Raw genomic sequence first — 25655 nt, forward strand, 5'->3', positions numbered from 1 at the left:
TGGGAGAGCCCCTGCCCTCTCTGTGACTTCCCAGTTCTTAAATTAGAATGGAAAAGCAACAACAGCAAAAAAACCCACAACCCACTGTAGTTTTACCAGGGGCCCTTATGAGGATAGTGTGGCCTGTTGAGTGTCCCTTGTACTTTTCCTCATAGACACTCAGTGGGGTGCCATGGTGCATGATGGGAGTGGGGAAGTGATCCCGACTTCCTGACTGGAGAAGGGTCTGCGCGCCCGGTACCCAAACTAGTGGGAGGTCGCTGAAGTCGAAGAAATGCTGTGTTTGTCCTTCCTCCTTATGGTGACCTTTGTTTTCCCAAAAAAAGCTTTTAAAAGAAATAATAAAGAAAATACTGTTGGATCCAGTTTTACCCATGTTACCTGTCTCACCCAGCACCCCAAACACACACACACACACCCTCAAGACCTTTTCAGGTTTGAAATTGTAGTAATTAAAACTGACAGGAACTTAAGTATTGCTTGATCCCTACTAGGATAAGCTAGTATTAAATTATTGTTTTACTTTTGTGGAGAAGAACTAAATTGAATAAGCTGCTTAGTTTTGGACAAACATTGCCTGGTGGGGGAAAAATTTAAAAATTTGAAGAAAGACCAATTTCTTATGTTGATACTCTTTTCATGTGCCTTTTCACAAATGACTTCATTTAAAACTATTGCCTTATGTGGCATGATTTGATGAAGAAAAGGGAGTTTTTAGGGAATCTAGCTTCCCAACTAGTTCACCATTGATAGCTATGGAGCTGTAAGCAAGACATCTATTTTGTGAACAGTGATAAGACTTTGGAATGCATCCAAGGCCTTGCTGCTCCAAAAATTCTCTCCCCCCCTTCTTTTGGAGTGGAAAATATTGTAAAACTGAGAGTAATCAAAGCATACAGATGGTGAGGATGAGGGATTTTAACTCTTGATTTTCATTTATTGAAATATGTTTTAATGGTACTCAGCTTCCTTAAAATCTTGTGAACTGGATTTAAAAAAATCAGTACAGGACTGGCCAGATAAAAGATCTTAGAGATGCCTGGTCAATGTCTTTAAAATGATTTTTTTAAGTGTTGTGCTTTCCCATGAAGTATGTGAAGGTAGTGGCACTTTAGACTGTGGACTCCTCACTGGTAGAAGCCCTCCCTCTCTTTTCCTTTTGTTTAGTTTGCTCTCTGCTTCCAGTGTGTGTGACTATTTTTCATTTTAACTCTGGCACCAAGAGCTATACTCAAAAGAGGCACTCACCAATGTGGAGAGAATGTCAAGAATGTTGACTATCTTTAGACCTGCTCCATTCTGAACAGATAAGATGAAAACTAAAGTACCCCACTCTCTCTTGGAAGAAGTTATTTGTCAAGTCACACTGCCAAGGACCACAGAAGTTGAACAATGTAACTGATATAAATATCTCCCACACCCACTAATTTGGAGCAGGATTTCTCTTTGGAGTCTTAAATTCAAGTGGGAATACTGTATTTTATTTGCAGCTTGATTACTTACGACTGAAACATACTTTTCAACTTCCATTTCAGCACAATAAAAATGTAATAATATAGACACACGAGTTCCTGAGTATTGGTTTGGTGACTATTAATGGACTTCTGAAAGTTAGAAATGAGTAAGGGCAAGCCAGGAAATAATAGTAACTCCACTTATCCATTTTAAGGAAATTGCTAATACCTACCTGGCCCCCTAACTTGTAGTTGTGGGAAGTAGACTGGGGAGTGGGTGTCTGGAATGGGGCCTCTTCTGGTCTGGGGACTGACTTCATAGCACCAAGTTGAGGCTTTGTGTAGATAAGCTCAGGCTTTTTAAATGGGTGGGGGAGTGGAACAATCTAAATTTAAACTATAGAATCAACATTTTCTTTAAAAATATATATATATTCTTCCAGTTTTCTAGAGGCGTAGGTGGATCCTGTGAATTATGTGATAGTGCACACGTTTTTCCTACACGCTGCTTATGTCAAAACATTTCCAGTGACTTTGATTTGGGGGATTTTATTTTTAGGTGACAAAATGAGGTGGGGACTCCCTTGGGGGGAGGGTCTCAAAGAATTTTAGGGACTTTCAGACTGACTTTTTTTCAAATTAAAAGATGAAAAGGTCATTGTCTTATGTGAGAAGTAATGATTTTCAAAGTCAATACATAATATGTCTTTGCATTGTAAAGAATTTAAACGCAATGTAAAAGTAGCTAGCATTTAGATATGTCATTTAATCTCAGAAACCCTAAATGAGGCTGGCTTTGTTCTTATCTCCAAGCCGTGGCGGAGGAAATTGAAATTTGAGTACTAGTGACTTGCCCAAGCACACACACACACACACACAGGGGACTAGCTAGAGCCCAGAACTTGCTCTCAGGCCTGTCCGAATCAGAAGGCAAACTCCAGAGTCCTGTGGTTTAAGTTAACAATGTAAAAGATGGTTCCATTGTTTCTGGGGGGAGGATGGAAGGCTGCTGAATAGGGATTTTGGCGGTGGCACAACTCTCCCTATTCACCCCAAATGGAAATTTCTCTGTCAAGGCCATTCTGAGGCTTGCCTGCTCTGACTTCCTCCTGTTCCTCATGCCCTTGGTTGGAGAACGGAGTGTCCTACGTTGGTGTAGATGGTCGGAGTGTGCTGTATCGCTGCATACATTTTCAGGAATGTTATTCCAGTGACCATTCCAAATGATGAGGCCCAACTTAAAAATCCCAGCATGCCCTGCCGCAGACCTGTCAGTCTCCAGGTGCTGTGCATCGTTCATAACCACCCCTTTCCCCCGTTCTCCTGTAGGTTGGACGTGATAAGTATGAACCTGCAGCCGTTTCAGAACATGGCGACAAAAAGGGCAAAAAGGCCAAGAAAGAGAGGGATATGGATGAACTAAAGAAAGAAGTTTCTATGGTAAGTACCGGAGGAAGGTTGCTTTCTGTTCTCCTTAAAAATACACAGACCCCTGCCCCAATCCTTCAGTCAGGGAATTGTTTTATCTTGGAAGAGGTCATAGCATTTGGATAGCTCTTACCCAATTATATGTTGAAGTTTACACTTTAAATTTTTAAAATTTAAAATTCACACTTTAAAAGCTTTTAGAGTATCAGAAAACTTACTCGTTCGGGTACAGTCAAAAGTCTACAGAAGGGGGCTGCAGCTGATCTCATGGTCTTTGCTTTTCTCTGGCTTATTTTGAACATGGGGGACTTCTAATCTCTTCAGACTTCCACCAACACGACCTATCTAGACTCTAAAGAAGTCAAACAAGGCTTACTAGATCTCAAAGCTGCTGGGTCTCCCTGACTGGATGTGGCAGGCGATAATGGACCGCCATCACCTGGCATTGGCTAGCTTTTGCAATAGCTGTGAGGTTACCATGCCATTGGGCACTGGTACGGGCACACCAACAGACAACTCATTTATAAGCTGCAAGGTAGGAATAAGTAATGATGCTCTTTTATGCAACAGTGTTTCATTCTTTTCTTTATTTTTGTTTTCTCTTAGGATGACCATAAACTCAGCCTTGATGAACTTCATCGTAAATACGGAACAGACTTGAGCCGAGTATGTTTTGTTTGAAACTTGTGCAGAGCCCTCGATCCCCTGTCACATTTTGCCTCGTGTCATAGGTCTGACCTTGGGGGCTCTTGGAGGATGGGAGGAGGCCTTTTAAATTTTTGTAGACAGTGACTAAAAAGCTGAAATGTGTTGAATGCCTAATAGATACATAGTCATCGTTTCAGTAAAGACTCCCTGGCCCACCCTGAGCTCTGAGAGGAGCCTCAACTCAAATCAGTTGCTGACATGGTCACCTGCGCCACCCTATCTCTAAGCACACTGCCCATGTTATCTCACTAAGTCACTATTAGAGTCTGCTGAAGTGTGCTGTGGCCTGAGTAGGTTACTGAAATGCTCTGGGTCTGTTTCCTTGCTTTTTTTTTTTTTTTTTTGTTACTGGAGATTGAAACCAGAGGCACTTAACCACTGAGCCACATCCCCAGATCCTTTTATATTTTATTTAGGGACAGGGTCTTGCTAAGTTGCTGAGGCTGGCTTTGAACTTGTGATCCTCTTGCCTCAGCCTCCCAAGTTGCTGGGATTACCTGTGTGAGCCACCATAATCAGCGATTTCCTTACTTTCTAAAAGGGGTTTAATAGTAGTTTAAAAAGAATTGTTATGAAAATTAAACAGGTTGATTAAAGCACAACACTAAGTACCTGGTGAGTTGGTAGTGCTTAGAAGTTTGGTTGTGGTTTTGATTATTCTACCAAGGGTTAATCCAGTATGTATTTGAGGCAGAGAGGGTCTTGAATATTTCCATGTTGTTTTTTTTCTCTGACTACTTCATTTTTTCTTTCTGCTTTCCCCAAACTCTTGAGTGGATTCTAATATTAAACATAATGGTGACACAGAATATGTATAAACTAATACTTTAGGCATAAATGTGTTTTATATTCTCTTTTTTGGCTTAGTATTTTGATAAGACCAAATAATCTTATTTTCCTAACTTGATGGGAGTCATATATCTGTATTGTCAGTGAACCTTGGCCCATGAGAAAATAGCAGGGCATCTGTACATTGGACTTTCCCACTGACACTTTTCACCTGACAGGTTTACTGAGAGTGAGTTAAAATATGCACATTTATGAGCCCTTCCCCACCCCCACCCGATGACTATCTTAATTGCCATCCCAAGAATAAAGGTCTATACTTAAAACTTGGCTGTTAATCTGGTAAGAGGTTACATTTCTACAGAAAATTTTCCTTCTGAAGTTTGCAGAGGCTTTTCTCTCCTTTCCCTGACAGAATCGATACATAGAATACTTGAAGTTTTTAATTTGCAAAACTGAACTGAGTAGTTAAAATAGATATCTTTTTGGCAAAAATGCAATTTATCATGAATCCTTTGATCTGAAACTTAGGAAGAAAAATAGGCTGGATTCAGATGTGTCCTTGAATCATTTTTTTAAAGTTTTAATTGCAGTGTTCTGAGTTTGTCAGGAAACTTGGCCTTGTTCGTTTTCCCAAACCCTCAGAGTTAGTCATGGAGGGATCTGCCAGGTCCTACCTTGGCTCAGCAGCTTGGGAAGCTGTTTCCTCCCTATATCCTTCATTGCAGTCTCTCAGCTATCAGGGAAGCACATTAGTTTGCAGGTTTGGTGCCTGCCTTATCTTGCATTCCCCTTCTCCCCAGGGCTTGACAACTGCACGAGCTGCTGAGATCCTGGCCCGAGATGGTCCTAATGCACTCACACCCCCTCCCACGACCCCTGAATGGGTCAAGTTCTGCCGGCAGCTCTTTGGGGGATTCTCAATGTTGCTATGGATTGGAGCAGTTCTTTGTTTCTTGGCTTATGGCATCCAAGCTGCCACAGAAGAGGAACCTCAAAACGATAATGTGAGTTCTGTAATTGTGCATGTGGATTAGAGGGTACACAGCAGTCTCCATCCCCCCACCTTTTTTTTTTTTTTTTAAGTTTACCACTAGTTACCTGATGGGTTTAAGCATACTTTCTTCCTGGTTTGTTCACTCTTCTCCCTCCACCTTGCACTCTGGGTTCTCCTACTAGATGTCTATCTTATGCAGCTGCTATGGTCTAGCTGTGGTCCTTAGATGACAGAGAACAGCTTTCCTAGTTGGCACATGACACCTGTCCAGAAATGTTTGGTAGCTGTTCTTTCAGAAGTTACAAGTTGTTTGAAAAAAAAAAAAAACCTCTTTTGTTTCAGTAACAGAGGAGAAATGAATTCATACAGAATATTTCCAAAAGTCTAACATTAGTGAACAGGTGTGTCTGTGATTATTTCTGACCCTTCTGTATGGAGGATCTGGAGAGAAAAGTAGAAGAAATGAGTTTTGCATTTCTGAAGACTTTATCTCTTCTTGTTTAAATGTTTGCTTTTTATTCAGCCAAAAATGACCTGAATGTCCCCAGTTCTTTCCTAAGAGCCACTGTTCTAACTTGTCTTTGCCCTCCCAGCTCTACCTTGGTGTGGTACTGTCAGCTGTCGTCATCATAACTGGTTGTTTCTCCTACTATCAAGAAGCTAAAAGTTCAAAGATCATGGAATCCTTCAAAAACATGGTCCCTCAGGTACCTCATGCTTTGTCTTTCCCCATTGGGTGACTTAGCCCCTAAAATGTGAACCAATGTCAAGTTAAGATTTTCCAACTATTAAGTGACTCCATCCAAACATGAACTCTTAAAGCAAGCACAGTATCTTAAAAAAAATACCGCCTCTTAAGTGACTATTGAGCAAGCTTTGGTATCTCGTATAAATCCAAAGATGAATAATATCTTTGTTTATTGTTCAGATATTTAGAAGTATGGGGGGTCATTTGTAATTTCATTTTCTTGTTTTGGACACCACCCTTTTCTTGTCGGTATCCATTTAACAATATAAACTGTTTTCCCCTTCCAAAGCAAGCCCTTGTGATTCGAAATGGTGAGAAAATGAGCATAAATGCGGAAGAAGTTGTAGTTGGGGATCTGGTGGAAGTGAAAGGAGGAGACCGAATCCCTGCGGATCTCAGAATCATATCTGCCAATGGCTGCAAGGTAGATTTTTCGAGGCAAAAACCTTTCGTAGCCAGATCTGCTTTTTGGGCAGATCCAGTTGGGGAGCGGAAGCCCCTGATGAGGCCAGCGTATTCACACGGCACTCTTCGTTGTTTTCACATACAGGTGGATAACTCCTCACTTACGGGTGAATCGGAACCCCAAACTAGGTCTCCAGATTTCACAAATGAAAACCCCCTGGAGACGAGGAACATTGCCTTTTTTTCAACCAACTGTGTTGAAGGTAAACCATTCTAAGGCACTATTTGGCATGACATGCATTTACCTTGGGCACTAACAACACAGGAAAACCGTGGGGGCAGTTGCTCTTCTTCCATTGGCTCCATTTCTGACAGCTTACATCAAGTGCAAAGCAGAGGAGGTTCCTTGCCGTCGGGAAACCTAGGTATCCTGGTTGACAGCACCAATTCCGTATGAATATTGCAACTGCTGTCTTTCCTGCCAGTGGGTAGAAATCCCTTTGCCAAACTTAGGTTTAAAACAAACAGCAAAAGCAACCAAAGAGCTTTAAAAACGTGTATTTTGCCCCTTTCTAAAACCAACCTATGTAATTGTGCGAATTCTGGCCTGTCGTTCCTGTTGCGTACACGATTTGGTTCAGCTCTCTCTCCCTTTTCCCAGGCACTGCACGTGGTATTGTTGTGTACACCGGGGATCGCACTGTGATGGGAAGAATTGCCACTCTTGCTTCTGGGCTGGAAGGGGGCCAGACACCCATTGCGGCAGAAATTGAGCATTTTATCCACCTCATCACGGGTGTGGCTGTGTTCCTGGGTGTGTCTTTCTTCATCCTTTCTCTGATCCTTGAGTACACCTGGCTTGAAGCAGTCATCTTCCTCATCGGTATCATTGTAGCCAACGTGCCCGAAGGTTTGCTGGCCACTGTCACGGTGAGAGGCTCGGGGAAGGCATGGTCACCCTCCCTCAGTGCGGCTGGCAGTGGTGCCAAATACACGTGCTGGCTTCTTCTAAGGGGTTGCCCGCTTAGAATTTATTCCTCGTGTTTGTATGTCATTTTTCTGCACCACCCCGTCATGTAGTAAGCTTTGATAGTGAGAAGACCTCAGCATGTGTTTATTCAAAACCCAAATATTTACATTGTGTTCCTAAATTATCACATGATCCAGTACAGTGTAATGGAGAAAAGAAGAACTTTGGGATTAGTGGCAGGGTTGGGAGCATACCTTGTGGCAAACTTTGGCTATTATTATTTTTCTTAATATACTGCCTTTTTTTTTTTGGTTGCGGGGAGGAAGCCCCCACGTATATATTACCATTATGACTTTGGAGTTCAGAGGACGGTTGAAAAGAATTTAATTTTCGACAAATTTCTTCCGTGTTAGGGGATGGCAGGTATTTGTGTAGAATCCCAGCCTGGCTCAGTGAAGTCATCTTGTTCCTCACGCCACCCTAGGTGTGTCTGACGCTTACCGCCAAACGCATGGCAAGGAAAAACTGCTTAGTGAAGAACCTGGAGGCTGTGGAGACCTTGGGGTCCACATCCACCATCTGCTCTGATAAAACTGGAACTCTGACTCAGAACCGGATGACAGTAGCCCACATGTGGTTTGACAATCAAATCCACGAAGCTGATACAACAGAGAATCAGAGTGGTAAGACCTGCGGCTGCCTTGCACAGTAGCCACCTGCCAATGTTGGGCTTGCTTTTAGCTTTTTGATTTTGTTGTTGTTGTTGTTAGGCTCATGACAGTTTTGTTTTTGTTTTTTTTTTATCATTTATAAAGAATCAAGGGTGTTTTGGGCATGTCGATAGATAAGTTAATGTACCCTGCAGATGCCTGGAAAATGCCTAAAACCTGGTTTCGTTCATTAGGGAGCCAGACAGAGCATTTCATACTTTCACAGGACTTTACTGGGATGACTTGAGAACGCAGCACTCTAAGTTAATTCGTCATTTTCCTGCTTGTTTTCTTGCCTCTGTCAGGTGTCTCTTTCGACAAGACTTCCGCCACCTGGCTCGCTCTGTCCAGGATCGCAGGTCTTTGTAACAGGGCAGTGTTTCAGGCTAACCAGGAAAACCTGCCTATTCTTAAGGTATGCTCAGGAGTTGCGGTTAGCCTGCGGTTGCTTTGGTGGGGGGCTGTGAACACCCCATGGGAACCGCCTGTCAGCAGTCCTGTTTAGAAGTAGCACCCTACCTCTTTGTGTGTGCCCAGTCACTTCACTGTAGAGGGCTTGAGCTGTCTGTGGGAGGCTTCACTGTAGATCGTCCAGATTGTGTTGCCTGAAGGACTTTTAGTGCCCATGGTCCATGTTCTTTGGAAAGAAGGGAAAATATAGTAAAAATCTGACCCAGGTGGGAGACAGTCTTTCTTGGTAAAGAACTAATGATCCAGTTTTACTACTCTTGAGTTCGTATGATATCACCTAACCTAGAGGACACTGAGGGCTACTTTAGTGACTTGGATAATTGTATTTTCATATTAGGATACACTAGATTCCAGTAAATCCCTTAAGCCATTTATTTTCTTAAAATAGCTCAGCTATTTCTCTTATCTTATTTGTTCTTAGCTTGTTAACTAATGATGCAAAAATAAGATCAAGACAAAAATAAGCTCAGCCTCATGGAATTCTCATGCAGTTTGGAATGACTGAGATTTTACTGTGTTGTTCAAGCAAAGACACAGGGTCAGAAGAATCACGAGGTGCACAGAGTCCTTGAGGAGTTCGGAGTGCTGTGCAAGGCTCCCTGGGCCCCTGTGTCCTCTAGTGCTATCTGTGGTAGTTCTCCATATGAACAGAGTTGCCAAAACAACTGTGGCCTAGCTGTAACTGAACTGGCTTCTATTGTGAAGATAGCACTTGCTTATTCTTTTTTTTTTTTTTTTTTAAAGAGAGAGAATTTTTTTAATATTTATTTTTCAGTTTTCGGTGGACACAACATCTTTATTTTATTTTTATGTGGTGCTGAGGATCGAACCCAGCGCCCCGCACATGCCAGGCGAGTGCGCTACCGCTTGAGCCACATCCCCAGCCCCAACTTGCTTATTCTTTAAAAGAGGTTTTCTTGCCGGGCATGGTAGTGCATGCCTGTAATCCAGTGGCTTGGGAGGCTGAGGCAAGAGGATTGCAAGTTCAAATCCACCCTCAGCAACTTAGCAAGGGCCTAAGCAACTTAGTGAGACCCTGTCTTAAAAACTAAAAAGGGTTGGGGATTTGGCTCAGGGATAAAAGCGCCCCTGGTTTAATTCCCGGTACCAAAACAAAAAAAAAAAAATTGGCGTGAATTGATGCAGGTTTAAGAATGATGTTTATTTTGTGCATAAAACTAGAGATGCCTGCTTTTGAGTTTTTCCATACCTAAAAGTGGAAATTTTCAAGATTTGAACATCAAAACTCACAAGAATCAAATCTTCCCTGATGTTTTTTAAAAAAAAAAAAAAAACAGAAAAGTAACAGGAGATATATTCTAAGTATTTGGGGAATTGATCCATGTCATTGGCATTATTACCATTAACTTGTAGAGGGGTCAGCAGTAGCTTCACTCTGCTTAACAACTGACTTTTCTGAAGAATGATCCCTACTTATTTTGTGTTTCTTACCAAACCCAGCCACATTCCTACTGTATTTGAAACCATTAATTTGTTCATTTGCATGTGCAGCCTTAAGGTCAGAGTCAGATGTTGCCCTGTGTAAAAGATATTCATAATCAGTGATGTTTACCTGAATAAAAGTTATTTGTATCCAGCAATGTTAATTGTCTTGTTGAGACAAAATATGAGGGTTTCACCAGTAAGTGTATCACACAGAATAAAGTATGTGTATCCTGAAGTAGAGGCTGTAATGAAAGTGCTGTCTGAACTGACAACAGCCTGCAGTTTACAACCTTTGGGTCCAGATAATTTTGCACAGTTGAATTATGTTTAGAATATAAATTCCTTTGCTGTGCCCTTAACATAGTTTGTCCCTAATTCTGAAACCACCCCCTTTCCCACTTCCATTTTTTACAAGTTATAGGGCAATGAGACGCTATAAATGTTTACTTATTTCGTATTTTCAGATTAACAACCAGAAATATGTATTTGGGAATAGCATTGGCTTTGTGACTTTTCAGCAGGCCAGGGAAGTTAAAAATAGGCAAAGCAGGTTGGGAGGGTGTTTTGCTTCTTCAGGGTAGGTGACACCTTCACCCAGCCTGCTGTCAGAAGCTGCTGTGGGTTGGGGAGGGAGGTTGGAGTTGGCCTCTCTGGGGCTGGGAACCCGGTGGGCTGGGTCCTAGTAATGCTGCTTTCTCCTCAACTGTCTGGTCTCACCTGATAGGATTAGAATCTGTCCAGAGTTCTCTTTCATGTTTTCCGGTGATGCCTCAGTGAAGCCAGGCTTTGGCGGGTAATTAACAGGGGATGTTTCGTTCACAGCGGGCAGTTGCGGGAGATGCCTCTGAGTCGGCACTCTTGAAATGCATCGAGCTCTGCTGCGGCTCTGTGAAGGAGATGAGAGATAGATACGCCAAAATCGTCGAGATACCCTTCAACTCCACCAATAAGTACCAGGTCTGGAGATCCAGGGAAGCATGAGTGGGCAAGGGCAGGCTGGGGACAAGGCAAGGGAGGAACATGAGCCCAAAGAGGACATGTATAGAATATCAGTAGGATAAATGTGGTCTCTTCCAAAAGACTTGTGGGTCGGTGGGGTGGGATGGGGACAGGGATCAGGGCACATGTGACGCTCCCCTTGTTCTCTGATTCCCTTCAGGAGAATTTTATGAACATACCCATAAAAAATGACATATGTTCACATAAAAGCTTGTGAATGCACCTATACTTGTTAGTTTTTTTTTTTTTTTTTTTTTTTTTTTGTAGCATTTAAAAGTCATGTCACAAGACATGAGCTACTTCAGAGTTCAGAAAGGAATTCTGGGTTCATTTTGTGACGTAGACTCAGTCATGAGTGAAGCCTGTTTTCCTCCTGGGTGGCCACGCGCAGCCAACCCTGTTTCCATCTGGATATTCCCTCTCAGTTGTCCATTCACAAGAACCTCAACGCCGGTGAGCCCCGACACCTGTTGGTGATGAAGGGCGCCCCAGAAAGGATCCTGGACCGCTGCAGCTCTATCCTCCTCCACGGCAAGGAGCAGCCCCTGGACGAGGAGCTGAAAGACGCCTTTCAGAATGCCTACCTGGAGCTGGGCGGCCTCGGAGAGCGCGTGCTAGGTAGGCAGCCGAGCTGCTAGAAGCACTGGGCGGGACCCTGTCCAGTGCTCTGGTCTCAGGCAGTCACAGGTGACCACCTGCACTCGGCCTCGGTTGGCCTTCCTTTGAGTTGTTCTGGGGCCGTCCTACTTCTTGATTCGCCCCCTTCTTGCTTTGAAAACAGTAAGTGCTAGGAGAGAATCGGCGCAGTGGGCTGTGGGAAGGGGAATCCACGTTGGTCAGTTCTATTAAGGACAGGGGAGGGAATTTTATTATCTCACCTTTGTTGCGATGGCCATGGTCTGCAAGTTTAATTAAGTTAAATTAATTAATTCTCAGTGCGCCTGGGGCGAAGCCTTTCCCGACTGCAGAGGGATAGTTGTGCTGCTCCAGGGGAGCTGCTGCACCCGCCCGGAACCTGGCCATGACCTGGTCGGGCGAGGCTGCTTCCTGTCCGCTCTATCCTGACAGCTACAGGGGCTTTTGAAGTTCATTATGTGGTTCTCAGTATTCTCCTCAGCATGGCTAACTTACAACTAATTAGTTGGTCTCCTTCTCTGGTTTATACCCTTTGCTGCTGTCCAACCCAAAGATCACCGTCTTCTCTTAAGTCACTGTGCTTCTCTGCCTTTACCACCCCCTAAAGTAGCATCGGCCTCTCTGCTTGAGTCCAAATTGCCACCTTTTGTCTCCTTGAAAGACCATTGTGACCTTCCTACAGCATTCAAAGGAAGGTCTAGAACATCTTGTCTCTTGTAGCATCATAATATGATAATATGAGTAATAAACCCCTTGGCAGAACATCTGATCTGCATTTAATCTCTGAGCAGCTAGCATGAGTCCCCGCTTTGGTGCTCAGTAATAATATTTTGGATAAATGAATAAGTGAGCAGATATGTGACCCCCACCGGAAGTAACTGAGGTGGAGAATTAAATATTTTTGCCAAATTTAAACATCTTACTGTCAGTGGCAGCTCTAGAACCCTGGTAGGCTGGTGCTCAAAATTCGTGTTAGCAATTCAGTCTTTTCTACACTAAACAGATCTTCTTTCTTGATAATGCTTGGTAATGGAGTCTGTCTTTTGGGGTGTTTCTTTCTTTTTTCAACAATTCTGTATTGTTCTTCATGTTAAATAAAATCTTTCCTCTGTTATTAAACTGAGACCATTAAGAAACATTCCAGACTAAACATGCAGCAGGGGACGGGCCCCGTGCAGTGGTCCTTCATACAGTACTTCAGGTCCTCATGGGCTCCCTGCCTTCCTCGCAGGTTTCTGCCACCTCCTTCTGCCGGATGAGCAGTTTCCTGAAGGCTTCCAGTTCGACACTGATGAAGTGAACTTCCCTGTGGATAACCTCTGCTTTGTTGGGCTCATCTCCATGATTGACCCTCCACGAGCTGCTGTTCCTGATGCCGTGGGCAAATGTCGAAGTGCTGGAATTAAGGTAGCGCCAGCCCCCTTCCTTGGCCTCGTCTCTCCGTGCTTCAGGATGGCCCTCCCTTGTGACTGTCACCTCAGGGGCAGGCCGTTGCTTCTCCCACCTGGAGTATTCATTATAAAATGTTGGTGTAAACATACAGATGAGCGATTAAAGGGGAGACCTGCTTTTAGATAAAAGTAAGCAAAGTAAAAAGCAAAAGATGTGGAGCTTTAAATCTGGAAATATTTGAATTGCTCTACATCAATATTCTAAGCATTATCATCGCATCAAAAAGAATGACAATTTTGAGTCCTTGTTACATGTTATTCTCTCTCAAAATTGGGCCAGTTCAAGAATGCCAGCTAGCAATGTAGAGCACCTTTACCAGCATCTGATTTTTTTTTTTTTTAATCTTTTTCTTGCTGGGTTTGGTAAGTTTGCATATTTTTATGTGACTGTATAAAAGGAAAAATAGGTACTGTGTATGCATTGTGATGTGATCATGTACCGAGATAAAATCTGGGCATGGCTTTTTGTTTTCTTTCTGTGAATACAGTGTTTCAGCAAGTTGATGTTTATCAGCTTTATGTTTGCATTCTTTCCCTTTTGGCATTCCAGGCTAGATTATCCTAATTTCCTCTTGCCTACCTACATATAAGACTTTTTAAGGCCATTTGCTTGGCAGCCACATTCAATCAATTATCCCATCTGTTATCACAGGTCATCATGGTCACAGGCGACCATCCAATCACAGCCAAAGCCATTGCCAAAGGTGTGGGCATCATCTCTGAAGGCAATGAGACTGTGGAAGACATTGCTGCCCGCCTCAACATCCCAGTGAACCAGGTGAATCCCAGGTAAGGTGGGAAGCTTGTTTCTCTAATGGTTTGCCTCTGGGTTGTCCCTGGGTAGGGAACCCACCTGCACTGCCAGAGAGCTCATCACAGTCGCCAACACTGAGATGCTGCTTCCTGTTCTGAGTGCTGTTTTTTTAGTGACATTGAGAGAGGGATGATTCCCACTGGGAAGCTGAAGCTTAGAAAGGTTCATAGCACCTCAGAACTGTTGAAGTCCTACAGTAAATCCCCCTACAGTCCCAATTTTGTGCTGTTAACCACTGAGCTATACTGTCTAACACTTAGTACCTTGTCAATTTCCAGATCCATACTAACACAATAAAATGAGAACCAGGAATTCAGGCCAAAAGGGGGGGAAATAGTTGGTAACAAAGTAAAATAGATAACGGGGGCAAATTAGTTTTGTTTTGTTAAGGTTTAAGGCCTCCTCACTCAGTTTGGGTATTAGGGTAAGCTTTGGTCTTTTATCAGCTCTTCCACTTTCTAAAACTTGGCCATTTTATTTCAATGTGTGTCTGATAAAGATGAGGGAAAGGAAGATAGTAGGCAGTCCCCCCAACCCCAACTAGTGATTGTGAGACTTGAGCGTGATAATATATATGAAAATGCCCTGGAGCCTGTAAAGTTCTGCACAAGAATTAGCTCTTGGATGACGTTCTGTGCGTGTAGTGTTTTGCATAGTTTTAACAATATCCCCTCTGGAGGTGATGGGTATCGTGCTGGTAAAATGATGGATGACCTTTTTTATTTCTTTCTGCTCCTGATTCTAGAGATGCCAAGGCCTGTGTAGTGCATGGCAGTGATTTGAAGGACATGACACCCGAGCAGCTGGATGACATTTTGAAGTACCACACTGAGATCGTGTTTGCCAGGACCTCCCCTCAGCAGAAGCTTATCATTGTGGAAGGCTGCCAGAGACAGGTCAGTGGGCTGCATCAGGCACGCACCCTTGGACTGGTGCAGGCAATATCAGTGAGCGGAGTTCCAGTAAGAACTAAGCCACGGTGGGGGGAGCCTGCCCACTTGGCCAGACTGACGGTATTCATTGCCTCTCAGGAGTTCCCAGATAAGGGATAGGGGCGTATATGAACTGTTAAGCCGTGACAGAAGGACTTGCCAGTACAGGTCCCCACTGTGGCTAAAAACCTGATCCTCAGTGGCGTCATCTGCATCAGCAGTATGAAGTCTGACAAACTTAGTATACATGGAAATGGCTTGGAGACTCTGGTCTCCAACCTCCAATAGGAATGAGACTTCCAAGAGTTCCATTCACCAAAGCCATTCCTAGGTAGCCCTAGTTAACACAGGGAGAATAGTTTATGGTCATTTCTCCCTTCCGTCCTGTGGTCTGTCCAGTCTCGGTGGGAGGGGAGCAGTGGCTGTAATCATGCTGCGTGCATTACCCTCGTTCCATCCCTGGAACTGGTACGTTTTATTAACCCATCTCCCTTCTTGTTCTGGGTAGGGTGCTATTGTGGCTGTCACTGGTGATGGCGTTAATGACTCTCCAGCTCTGAAGAAAGCAGACATTGGGGTTGCTATGGGGATCGCCGGTTCAGATGTGTCTAAGCAAGCTGCTGACATGATTCTTTTGGATGACAACTTTGCCTCAATTGTGACTGGAGTAGAGGAAGGTGAGTGTCGTGCTTGAGGATATTCACCATCCAGATACTGCAGTTGGCATCCGTGTCTGCACTTGGTGGATATGTTCAGTTTCTAGTCTGCCTGTCTCTTTACACCAGACAGTGAAAGTCTTGCTTTCCTAGGTCGTCTGATCTTTGACAACTTGAAGAAATCCATTGCTTATACCCTAACCAGTAACATTCCGGAAATCACCCCCTTCCTGATATTTATTATTGCAAACATTCCACTCCCACTGGGGACCGTCACCATCCTCTGCATTGACTTGGGCACTGACATGGTAAGTGAATGTCACAGCCACACATCAGGTAGTCATAACATCTCCTCCAACACCAGCAGGAGCATTCACTCCTTGTTACTGGGACCCACAAGGCTGGTGTTAGGAAGAGAGTTCTTAGGAGCAGTAGCCAGTGTGTGTCCCAACCTCAGCATCAAAGAATGAGTATAAGCATTTTCCAGTCTACACTCACTTATCAGATAGGAATCTTCCCTTTTATGTGGTTTGACCTTTTTTTTTATTATTTCATGAGATTAAAAAAATTTTTTTTTGCACACCTGTAATCCCAATGGCTCAGGAGGCTGAGGCAGGAGAATCGCAAGTTCAAAGCCAGCCTCAGCAATGACAAGGTGCTAAACAACTCAGTAAGACCCTGTCTCTAAAGTCAAATACAAAATAGGGATGGGAATGTGCCTCAGTTCAATCCCTGGTACCAAAAATAAATAAATAAATAAATAAGATTTTTTAAAAGGGAGAATAAGAATTTTATAACAAGAGGCTCATAATACATCTTTCCTGTTTTTCGTAACTGAGTCCTTTCTCCCCTCCTGCAGGTTCCTGCCATCTCCCTGGCATATGAGCAAGCCGAGAGTGACATCATGAAGAGACAGCCCAGAAATCCCAAAACTGACAAACTTGTGAATGAGCGGCTGATTAGCATGGCCTACGGACAGATTGGTGAGCCACAGCACTGAGCAGGAAGCTGGCACATTGAAAGGATGTGTAGTGGCATGTCGGCCTCAGATCAGGACGGATTTCTGAGACTTCAATTCCAGTATGAGCCACATAATATAGGGTTTAGACTGGAGTTCTTAAATATTTTCTTCCATGTGAAGAGAAATAGAAGTCTCTGGCTGCCTGCCCGGTGACTTTTGTGGAGACTATGATTCTTTTGAGCACCCTGTAATTGGGCTTGACTTTGCCTGAGAACCAAGGAGGTCCTTCCTCACTGAGCCCTGCAGAACACCAGGTTCTGCTAAGGAACTGTGCGTCTCATTGACTCAAGGTCACCTTCCCTGGGGATGCACACTTAACTGTCACTCATTTGGACAGAGGGTGAAGAACTTTAGAAATGTATGGGTTTATCAGTGTGACCAACTGACAAATGGTCTCGGTGGCACGCCTTTCATTTCTAAATCCTTTGTTTGGTTTCCTTCAGGGGAACCTGTTGAAGATACCATGAGCGTCTTGTTCTAGATTAATGGGTTGCCTTGCTGTGAAAACTAAGGTGAAGTAGAACAGATTAGCACCTTATGCACATTATGACAAAAACTCATTAGACAGTGGCTGGCAGTAGAGTAATTGGATAGCAGCCCATGTCGAGCTCCAGGACAGCTTAATTTTGAGAGGAAGACGGCCAGGTCTCTGGATGCATAGCATGAGTCCTATCCTGAGGAACTTGGGGTGTGAGGTGGAAAAGAAGTCATTGCTTTTCAGATTAAAAAGGGGGAAGTAGATTTCCCCTTGGAGTCATGCCCATATACAAGAAGATGATCAAGTAAGGGAAATGGCTGTTTTAAGAGCAAGGCCCATCCATTAATTTTTTATACTCTAAAAAGAGACTCTAAAAGCAGAGAGGGCTTTATTTAGGTCAGTGCACCCTGCATTCCTCAAGTCCATCACTCCTAGGGCCCACAAGTGACCAGGCATCTCTCCTGTGCCTTCCTCATCCAGCAATGAGGACCTCCCTTTGTGCTCCCTCAGGCAGCCACCATGATCAGATGAAGGCTGTGGGGATGAACTTCTTGTTTAAAGGTGGTTTTCCCAACTCCAGGTATGATCCAGGCCCTGGGGGGCTTCTTCACTTACTTTGTGATTCTGGCTGAGAATGGCTTCCTCCCGATTCACCTGCTGGGCATCCGAGTGGACTGGGATGACCGCTGGATCAATGATGTGGAAGACAGCTATGGGCAACAGTGGGTGAGTGAGGGCCGCTTACCTGACCAGCCTGGTAGCATTGTAGCTCCTCGAGCCCTGAAGGACTGTGGCCACACCGCCACCAGCCGTGTTGTTGAAGCACCAAGGCTTACGCTTTTGCTTTTGCGTTTCAGACCTATGAGCAGAGGAAAATCGTGGAGTTCACCTGCCACACAGCCTTCTTCGTCAGTATTGTGGTGGTGCAGTGGGCCGACTTGGTCATCTGTAAGACCCGGAGGAATTCTGTGTTCCAGCAGGGGATGAAGTGAGTAGCAAAGGGCACATCACGGGCTCTGGCGGCTTTTCATTCAGCCCTCTGCAAAATGTCCAGCATTTGGCACATATGGGCCAAATTTCTGGAATCTCTAGCCTTTGGAGCAAATTTAAGAAGCAAAATGGAATTTTCTAGTTGTTCTCCTTTGGCCTCTGTGTGCTAATTACGTAGGTAGACAAGGATCTGCCATTCAGTGCGTGGCATTGAAGATAAACCTTTTTGTTCACATCTTTTAAGCTTTTCTTTTTCTCCCCTTGAATTTTAGGAACAAGATCTTAATATTTGGCCTCTTTGAAGAGACAGCCCTTGCTGCTTTCCTTTCCTACTGCCCTGGAATGGGTGTCGCCCTTAGGATGTATCCCCTCAAGTAAGTAGAGCCTCTCACATTCCAAAAAGTGTAGAAATAGCATGTGTGATGTGCGTGGCACCTCTTCAGAATTTTGGGTGGTGTGTATGAGAATTCCTATGGATTGAAAAGTTAGGAAAGCTTGCCTGAGCAGTAAATTGGGCTAGCAAATCCAGACTTGCATGGCTGCAGCTGGTGCCCGGAATTTGGCCCAGTGTGAGAATAGGCAGGCTCGGGTTCCTTGCAGTTGCTCAATAACTAACTGTTAGGCCCTCAGGTCCCTTACAGCTATAGTCCAGCTGTCTTTGGAGACCACCCAGAGTTGTCTTGGAGTTTAGGGACCCAGGCTCAAATCCTGATTTGCTTACCCTAGTCGCTGTGTCATTCCTCACAAGCCCTCCTCCTTTGGGGGGGGCTCTGCTCCCGAAAGAAGATGGATGAAGAAGGAGATCTGAGGCCCCTTTTAAGTTTATGATCTATCATAGTAGATCTGATGAGAGCCATCAGTCTGACTCCATGTCTTTGGTCAGAACCAGGCTGGCCTTAAAACACAGTGAATGATTTTGCACTTCTGTTTAAACTTAAATTTTCACATTCAGTGTTGACCATTATCTCTGGTAGCTATTTGAAACCGAGTGTGTTTGGTGAGGTTTCGTAACCGGTTAAGGTGAAGCAGCTATGATTTGATTAGAATATGTTAAGCCACAGCATTGGGCACCCAGAAGAGCCTTTGAGAAAGCTTTTGGTTTAAAGCATCAGTGTCTAGGAATTCCCACTCCCCCGGTCTTTGCTCAGATTCAACTGGACCCTCTCTGAGCTGGCCTATTGCCAGCACTACCATTCACCAGTCTCATCCTTACACTCATCAAAAACCACTGGCTTCATTTGCTGTTGTGTATGTGCAGGCATCCGTCTATGGTGCGAGGTGAGACTGGCATCCAGGGTCTATCTTACCATCCCAAACTGTTCTTTTAACCTTACCTTGCACCCCTGCAAGCCTATGGGAGGTGAGTTCAATATTCCCCTGTCCTCCGCCTGTGGGTTTGGTAAGGTCCCTCCCTTCTGTTCCCCCATCAATCCTGATGGGCTGATTTCCTTGGAGCTTGTCTCTGAGTGATCTTGTCCTCTTTCTCCTGGACAGTGGCATCCTTTCTTTGGCATTACTTGTCATTTCTGTTCCCCGGTAGATAATAATCTTGAAGGCATGGCCCGTAGTGTCCTTTTTGTCTTTGTTTCCCCAATGCCCTGAACAGAGTTGGTACACAGAGAGGCAAGACATGTCTCAGTTGAATTCTGTCAGCTTGAGCCAGTTTTTATCAGGAGAAGGCCAGAAAAGGTCACCAAGCTTTCTAAAAGGCTGAAATGGAAAATCACACTAAAAGACAGTCATGCCTCAGGACATTGCCATTTTCTGGGCCTTCAACCCTTTGTGACCACTAGAGAACTTGTTCTTTTTTTTAAACATTTTATTATTAGTTGTTGATGGACCTTTATTTATTTCTATGTGGTGCTGAGGATCGAACCCACTGCCTCACACATGCTAGGCAAGCACTCTGCCACCGAGCCACAACCCCAGCCTCGAGAACTTGTTCTTGACAGGCTCTATCCAATTGTGGAAGGTGGTTTGGTTCCTCTGGTAGTTGAGTCAAGTGTGATCACCTTTTCCCTGCTGTGGAAGACACACAGGAAGAGGAGGTGACTTCCAAGGCTCCACCAGAGCCAGCCTTCCTCACATGGGAGCTGGTCGTCAAGAGAGCAAGTGGAGGCTGCCCGGAGCCTGTCTCCAGCCTGGGGACCATGTGGCAGCAGCTTCCAGGGCCCTTGAAGGCCTTTGTCATCTGTTAGAGCTCAGCTTTTTTTTTTTTGATCCCCAGGTCTAGGACTCAGAACACACAGCTGGCTGTCCCAAATCTCATTGTCAGAGACCGAGTTTAGGGGATGAATAAACGGGTTTTGATCCACAATGGCAGTTCTTTGTCTTCAGATGTCAAGACTTGAGACAAATGTGTTCAAAACCCTCTTAAGCTCTTTAGATAGAAAAAAGAAGAAAGAAAATGTCCAGTTGCTCCAGGTTGTTAACAGAAAGTGTACTTGACTTACCTGGGAAACCAGTTCTTCTGGAAAGGAAACTGAAGACGGTCAAGGCTTCCTTTAGGAAGCCCGCGGGCCAGCTTCTGCGTCTCCGGGCCCTGGGCACATGCAGCAATAATCTGCTCCTGAGGAGTTTCGTTTGCTCTGTGATGACTCAGGACTTACTTGTGACCATTCTTCGCTGATGGCTGCCTCATCACAGTGGTGGCGTGTGGTCTCTGTTCCTTTGAATTGACCGTGTCTGTGTGTGTGTATAACTGGAACCTGGTTCTACTTCCAGGCCTACCTGGTGGTTCTGTGCCTTCCCCTACTCCCTTCTCATCTTCGTGTATGATGAAGTCAGGAAGCTCATCATCCGGCGACGCCCTGGCGGTAATTGGGGCATTTTCACTTTGGTTGGAAGGGGAGGGGGGTGGTCTCTGGTTTTCATCCTGGTGGCTGAGGCCATTACCCCAGCACACTGAGCTGAATGCAGTCACGTCTTCAGTCCCTCATTCTCCTTCGGCTTTGAGAACAGATTGCATTTTAGATTTGAAAATACACACCAAATATAATGTAGAGAATACTTGCCAAAAGCCCAGACAGCCTTTCCAGTTGACAGTATTCCTCAAGAATTCAGTAAGTACACTTAGCCAGGCATCGTGGTGCCTACGTGTAATCCCAGCTGCCTGGGAGGCTGAGGCAGGAGGATCAAATTCAAGGCCAGTCTCAGCAACTTAGGGACAATCTGTCCCAAAATAAAAAAAAAAAAAAAAAAAGGTCTAGGGATATAACTTAGTGGTAAAGTAACCTGGGTTCAATCCCAAGTACTGCAATAAATAAATATATAGATAACACACATACATTCAGTTGAGGTCCCGTGTTGAATTGGAGTTGTGACTTCACCCTACCTCCGTTGTCCTCAGGTCGATTCTCATGGGATTTCTCTTGGAAATGCTGGAGCGAGGACTCACTTTAGTATCTTTTTCTCTGTCGCAGGCTGGGTGGAGAAGGAAACCTACTACTAGTCCCCTGTCCTGCACGCCGTGGAGCATCATGCCACACACTCTGCATCCATCACCCACCCCCTCTCTGTGTACTTCAGTCTTGGAACTTGGAACTCTACCCTGGTAGGAAAGCACCGAAGCATGTGGGGGAAGCCAGACGTCCTGGAATGAAGCATGTAGCTATACTGGGGGGGTGGGGGGAGGGCTGCCTGAAAAACATCCATCTACAGAATGACATCGGGGAAGGTTTTTATGTGCCTTTTTGTTTTTGTAAAAAAGGAAAACCTGGAAAGACTGAAAGAATACATTTTATATCTGGATTTTTACAAATAAAGATGGCTATTATAATGGACTTTGTCTTGTGTCCTTGTCACTTCTTGGGTGCGTGTGTGTATGTGTATGTGGGATCATCTGCGGTTCTCTGTGTGGGTCCCCAGGCCGGCAGCTTCCCCTGGGGCTTGTTAGGAAGGCCAGCCACACGCACGGAGGCCAATCAGCAGTGTGTTTAATGTGCTCTCCAGGTGCTGCTGCCTGGTTCCCATTCAGGTTTGAGAAGCAGGGTTAAGAGAAAACCCTGTGCCCGTGCTTACTTGGAGTAGGTGAGGCTCCCTGACCTATTTTTCCGGGCGCTGCATCGGGTGCTGTGCTGTGACTCCACCTGCTGCCTGGGCTTCTGGCCCCTTGACAGGAAACTCTTCATCGAGGGACTTCCAGACACACAGCGTAATGAGCCTTAGCTCGGGCCTTCATGTGCGGCCTTGGTTACGGCCCCTCAGGCCTTCCCACTGGCTCTCTGAAGACCACCGCAGCCTCCAGTGCCCCAGACTCAGGTTCGCCTGAGGCAGGAATCTGCACGCGCTCTGTCAGGCCTGGGTGCTCATCCGGTGTTTCTCTCCATCCGACTCGTTCTGAAGTTGGCACCAGCGGAACCATTTCAAGAAGCGGTCATGTGCCAGAGGCCCTGGTAAAAAGGTGAAGGGGATCAGTTGCTTCGGGGTTGCAGCTGAAAACACCTGCTTTTAGGGGTCCCTTAAGGCCCCTCGAGCTGTCTCTAGTCCCTCTGAGGACTGGTAACTGCCGAGCACTCCTGCTGGCTGTCATCGCCGATTTGTCCCCTTTGAGCAAGGAGCAAGTTCGACAAGGAGTACTCTCACCTCGGGCACCAAACAGTGATCATCATCCGCCAGAAGATGATCGTATTTTTTTCTTCTGGAAAGTTTAATTCATTCCTTAGGCTTCTGTGATGCTCTGACAGAAGGAAGGGGAGGAAGGAGGGTGACCCCCACACACTGCTGCTGCTGCTGCTGCCGCCACTCCAACGGCATGACCTGGAAGGGCAAGACTGTCCCTTCATCTGGGACACCTCTATGCTTGCAGGCAAGTCATCTTTAATGAGCCGTGGTCCAGACCAACATAAGGACCCTTAAAGACCTTGGGATTAGAAGGCTGGAGACCAACGGTAATTAGGTCTTCCTTGAGGTCATCTCACACTGCAGGGACTCAGCTGTGATGGCAGGAGAGAGGCCACTCTGTGTGCCTAGACTGGCACTGGTCTTAGGCTTGTCCCCACCCCAGGCCCTGTATGTCTGCCCTCTGTCATCCCTGGAGAGTACACCAATGAGCCCGCTGTGTGATGAAAGTCATGGGTATTTCCTGATTCAAGGGTTTGAAACAGGCCAGGAAGCTCCCAAGCCAGGGCTCCTCCAACTTCTCCAAAAAGCCTAGTCTAGGAAACAACATGGGAGAAGGGGCAGCCATGAAGGGGAGGCTCTGCACCTCCACGCCCTTTCCCCCTATATAGTTTATTGCTACATTTTGATTATTCATAACAGTGAGATTGTCACATATTCGCACATGCAGGTGACAATGTATTGCTCAATATTGTTCCCTAGTATTCCCCTTTGTCCTCTTCCCTAGTATTTCCCCTTCTTATCTCTTTTTTCTGCCCTTTTCTATTTGACAAAAAAAATACAAAACCTTCACTAATCTACTCGCCTATTTTTTTGAGGGATGTTTGGGAAGATTTTTTTTTTTTTTTTTTTGTCGTTGTTACTATTTTTATTTTAATACTAGGATTGAACCCAGAGGTACTTTACCACTGAGCTGCATCCCCAGCCCTTCTCATTTTTTATTTTGAGACAGGGTCTTACTAAGTTGCCCAGGCTGACCTTGAACTTGTGATCCTCCTGCCTCAGCTTCCCGAGTCACTGGGATTCCAGGTGTGTGCCACCGTGCCCAGCTCCCACTCACCTTCTGGATAGCATTTGGTCTTTCCTCTTGGGGAAACACTCAGTGGGCCCTAGTGTTTGAATAACTTTCGTGGCACCACACCCCTGTTTCTGTTCCCAAATGGACTGTGAGTTCCATAATGACACAGACCAGATTGTACCCTCCCCAACATCAAGCACATTCAGTGTTTGCTGAGTGAACATTCATTCCCAGAATTTTTTTTTTTTTTTTTCTTTTTTGGATGTTGCTCAAGCAGCCATAATTTTAACATTGATTGTCCTCTCACCTGGAGTCTGTTTCTTGGCTCAGAGCTGACACTTCACCCAAGGGAAATCCGTGCCCGGGCTTGCCACCAACCAGTCTGTTAGTTAGGGCCTCTCCTCCTCTCTCCAGGCTGAAGTTTCAAGACAGAGAGTTTACGAATGAATCATGCATGGAACTGGCTATGATGGCGTTGAGTGGGGACCGTGGCAAACAAAGGTCTTCAGTAAAAAGATGAGATCAAAAAGAGACAGGGGGACACCCAGGGGACACTCATCCCTGGACTTGCCTGGGCTCTAGAGCTTTTTAATCCTTGTCCTGGGCCTCAAGTGATCTCACAGGGAAACCCTCCTTATTCCCAGCTAATTTGGAATCCGCTATGAAGAGTGCTGACGAGTCCCCTACACCCAGTTCTAACTCTCTCTCAGCTTTGAAATCATTAACAGCCTTTCCCCCCTCTAACCGAGAGGGTCTGTGAGGTCCGAGAACCTGACTACTCATTTCCATTTTTTCCCTAATGCCCAGGTCAGGGCCTCACACAGAAAACTCCTCGTTAAGACAGTGGCCCATGCTCTGTACTCAAAGAGAAGGGCCAAGGGGTAAAGAGCTTTGTCCATGCACCATGTGGTCAGAGGTGAAGGCAAGATTGAGACCAACGGGCCCACATGGGACATGTCCCACCGTGACTGTGTGCCACCTCTGAGGCCAACCCGCTGGCAAGCGTTGAGAGTGGTCTCCACTGTGGTTCCGGAAGCCTCACCCAGATTTTCAGGTGGGCAACGTGGGCACATCACTTACCTCTCCAAAGCCTCTCTGTCTACAAATTGGAGAGGGCCACAGCCTCCCTCATGAGGCTGCTGTGGAATTTAAATGAAATAAAATGTGGAAAGGGCTTGACACAGTGCCCGATCCTCTGTAAAGTTTCAGAAAACATTTCCCCACCCCCACACACATCTCCACTGTGACTGTACTCCAGGAGACCCCTGAAGATAAACCCAGGCGGGGAGTTTGATTTCCCACGTAATGAAACTACCTACATAACTGCACAGTGACTGTCACGTGCCAAGCAATGTCTTGCATTATAACCATTTTATAAATGAGAAAACTGAGGCTCAGAGAGGCGAAGTAACTTGGCAGAAGTCCCACAGCTCATAAGTGGCAGAGGTGGGCAAGTCCGCCTCCAACCCAGTCAGATGTGGAGTCCAGGATCCTAACGCTTTGTACCTGGCACCTGTGCCTGCTAGGGAAGTGGACTGCGGTGTAAAGAGCTACAGCAAGGGCCAAGAACCTGGGAAGGGCAGCGTTTTTATGAAAGTACAAAGAACAGGGAAGGTTAGAGTTGGTGTTCAAACATAAGATCATGGAAACTTTCTTGGAAATTAAACCCACGTTGTTGAACAGTTACTCAAATGAATTTGCCCCCAGGAGCTGCTGGGTGATCAAGCTGCGACTTGTGCAATGGGAAAGCAAGAGGGCGGTGGCGCTAATCCCGGGCAGGCTGGGCCTGCCTCTCCCATTGGGCTAAGGGCCACCTGCTTCCCAGGCTGCGGCCCCCTCGGGACAGGGCTTCCAGCTGAAGGGTGGCAGGTCCCTCACGTCCCACCGGCTGCAGAAACGCCCCTCTGCGTTAATGAT

At 45.4% G+C, this 25655-nt stretch overlaps 1 protein-coding gene across 1 annotated transcript in view; it reads left to right on the forward strand.

The window, feature by feature from the left end:
• Atp1a1 (ATPase Na+/K+ transporting subunit alpha 1) overlaps positions 1 to 21882 on the forward strand; it is a 29481-nt gene extending 7599 nt beyond the window's left edge. The window contains exons 2-23 of the mRNA XM_027940230.2: positions 2784 to 2894; positions 3489 to 3548; positions 5180 to 5383; positions 5967 to 6080; positions 6411 to 6545; positions 6672 to 6789; positions 7188 to 7456; positions 7981 to 8179; positions 8512 to 8621; positions 10946 to 11080; positions 11548 to 11740; positions 12990 to 13165; positions 13862 to 13998; positions 14769 to 14919; positions 15464 to 15632; positions 15765 to 15919; positions 16471 to 16594; positions 17691 to 17836; positions 17968 to 18098; positions 18373 to 18474; positions 20825 to 20916; positions 21523 to 21882. Of these exons, the coding sequence (XP_027796031.1) occupies positions 2784 to 2894; positions 3489 to 3548; positions 5180 to 5383; positions 5967 to 6080; positions 6411 to 6545; positions 6672 to 6789; positions 7188 to 7456; positions 7981 to 8179; positions 8512 to 8621; positions 10946 to 11080; positions 11548 to 11740; positions 12990 to 13165; positions 13862 to 13998; positions 14769 to 14919; positions 15464 to 15632; positions 15765 to 15919; positions 16471 to 16594; positions 17691 to 17836; positions 17968 to 18098; positions 18373 to 18474; positions 20825 to 20916; positions 21523 to 21551 (3060 nt within the window). The 3' untranslated portion in view covers positions 21552 to 21882. The remainder of the gene's footprint in view (positions 1 to 2783; positions 2895 to 3488; positions 3549 to 5179; positions 5384 to 5966; positions 6081 to 6410; positions 6546 to 6671; positions 6790 to 7187; positions 7457 to 7980; positions 8180 to 8511; positions 8622 to 10945; positions 11081 to 11547; positions 11741 to 12989; positions 13166 to 13861; positions 13999 to 14768; positions 14920 to 15463; positions 15633 to 15764; positions 15920 to 16470; positions 16595 to 17690; positions 17837 to 17967; positions 18099 to 18372; positions 18475 to 20824; positions 20917 to 21522) is intronic.
• Positions 21883 to 25655: the final 3773 nt, after the last annotated feature.

Source organism: Marmota flaviventris, chromosome 10 (assembly GCF_047511675.1).
Source record: "Marmota flaviventris isolate mMarFla1 chromosome 10, mMarFla1.hap1, whole genome shotgun sequence".
NCBI lineage: Eukaryota > Metazoa > Chordata > Mammalia > Rodentia > Sciuridae > Marmota > Marmota flaviventris.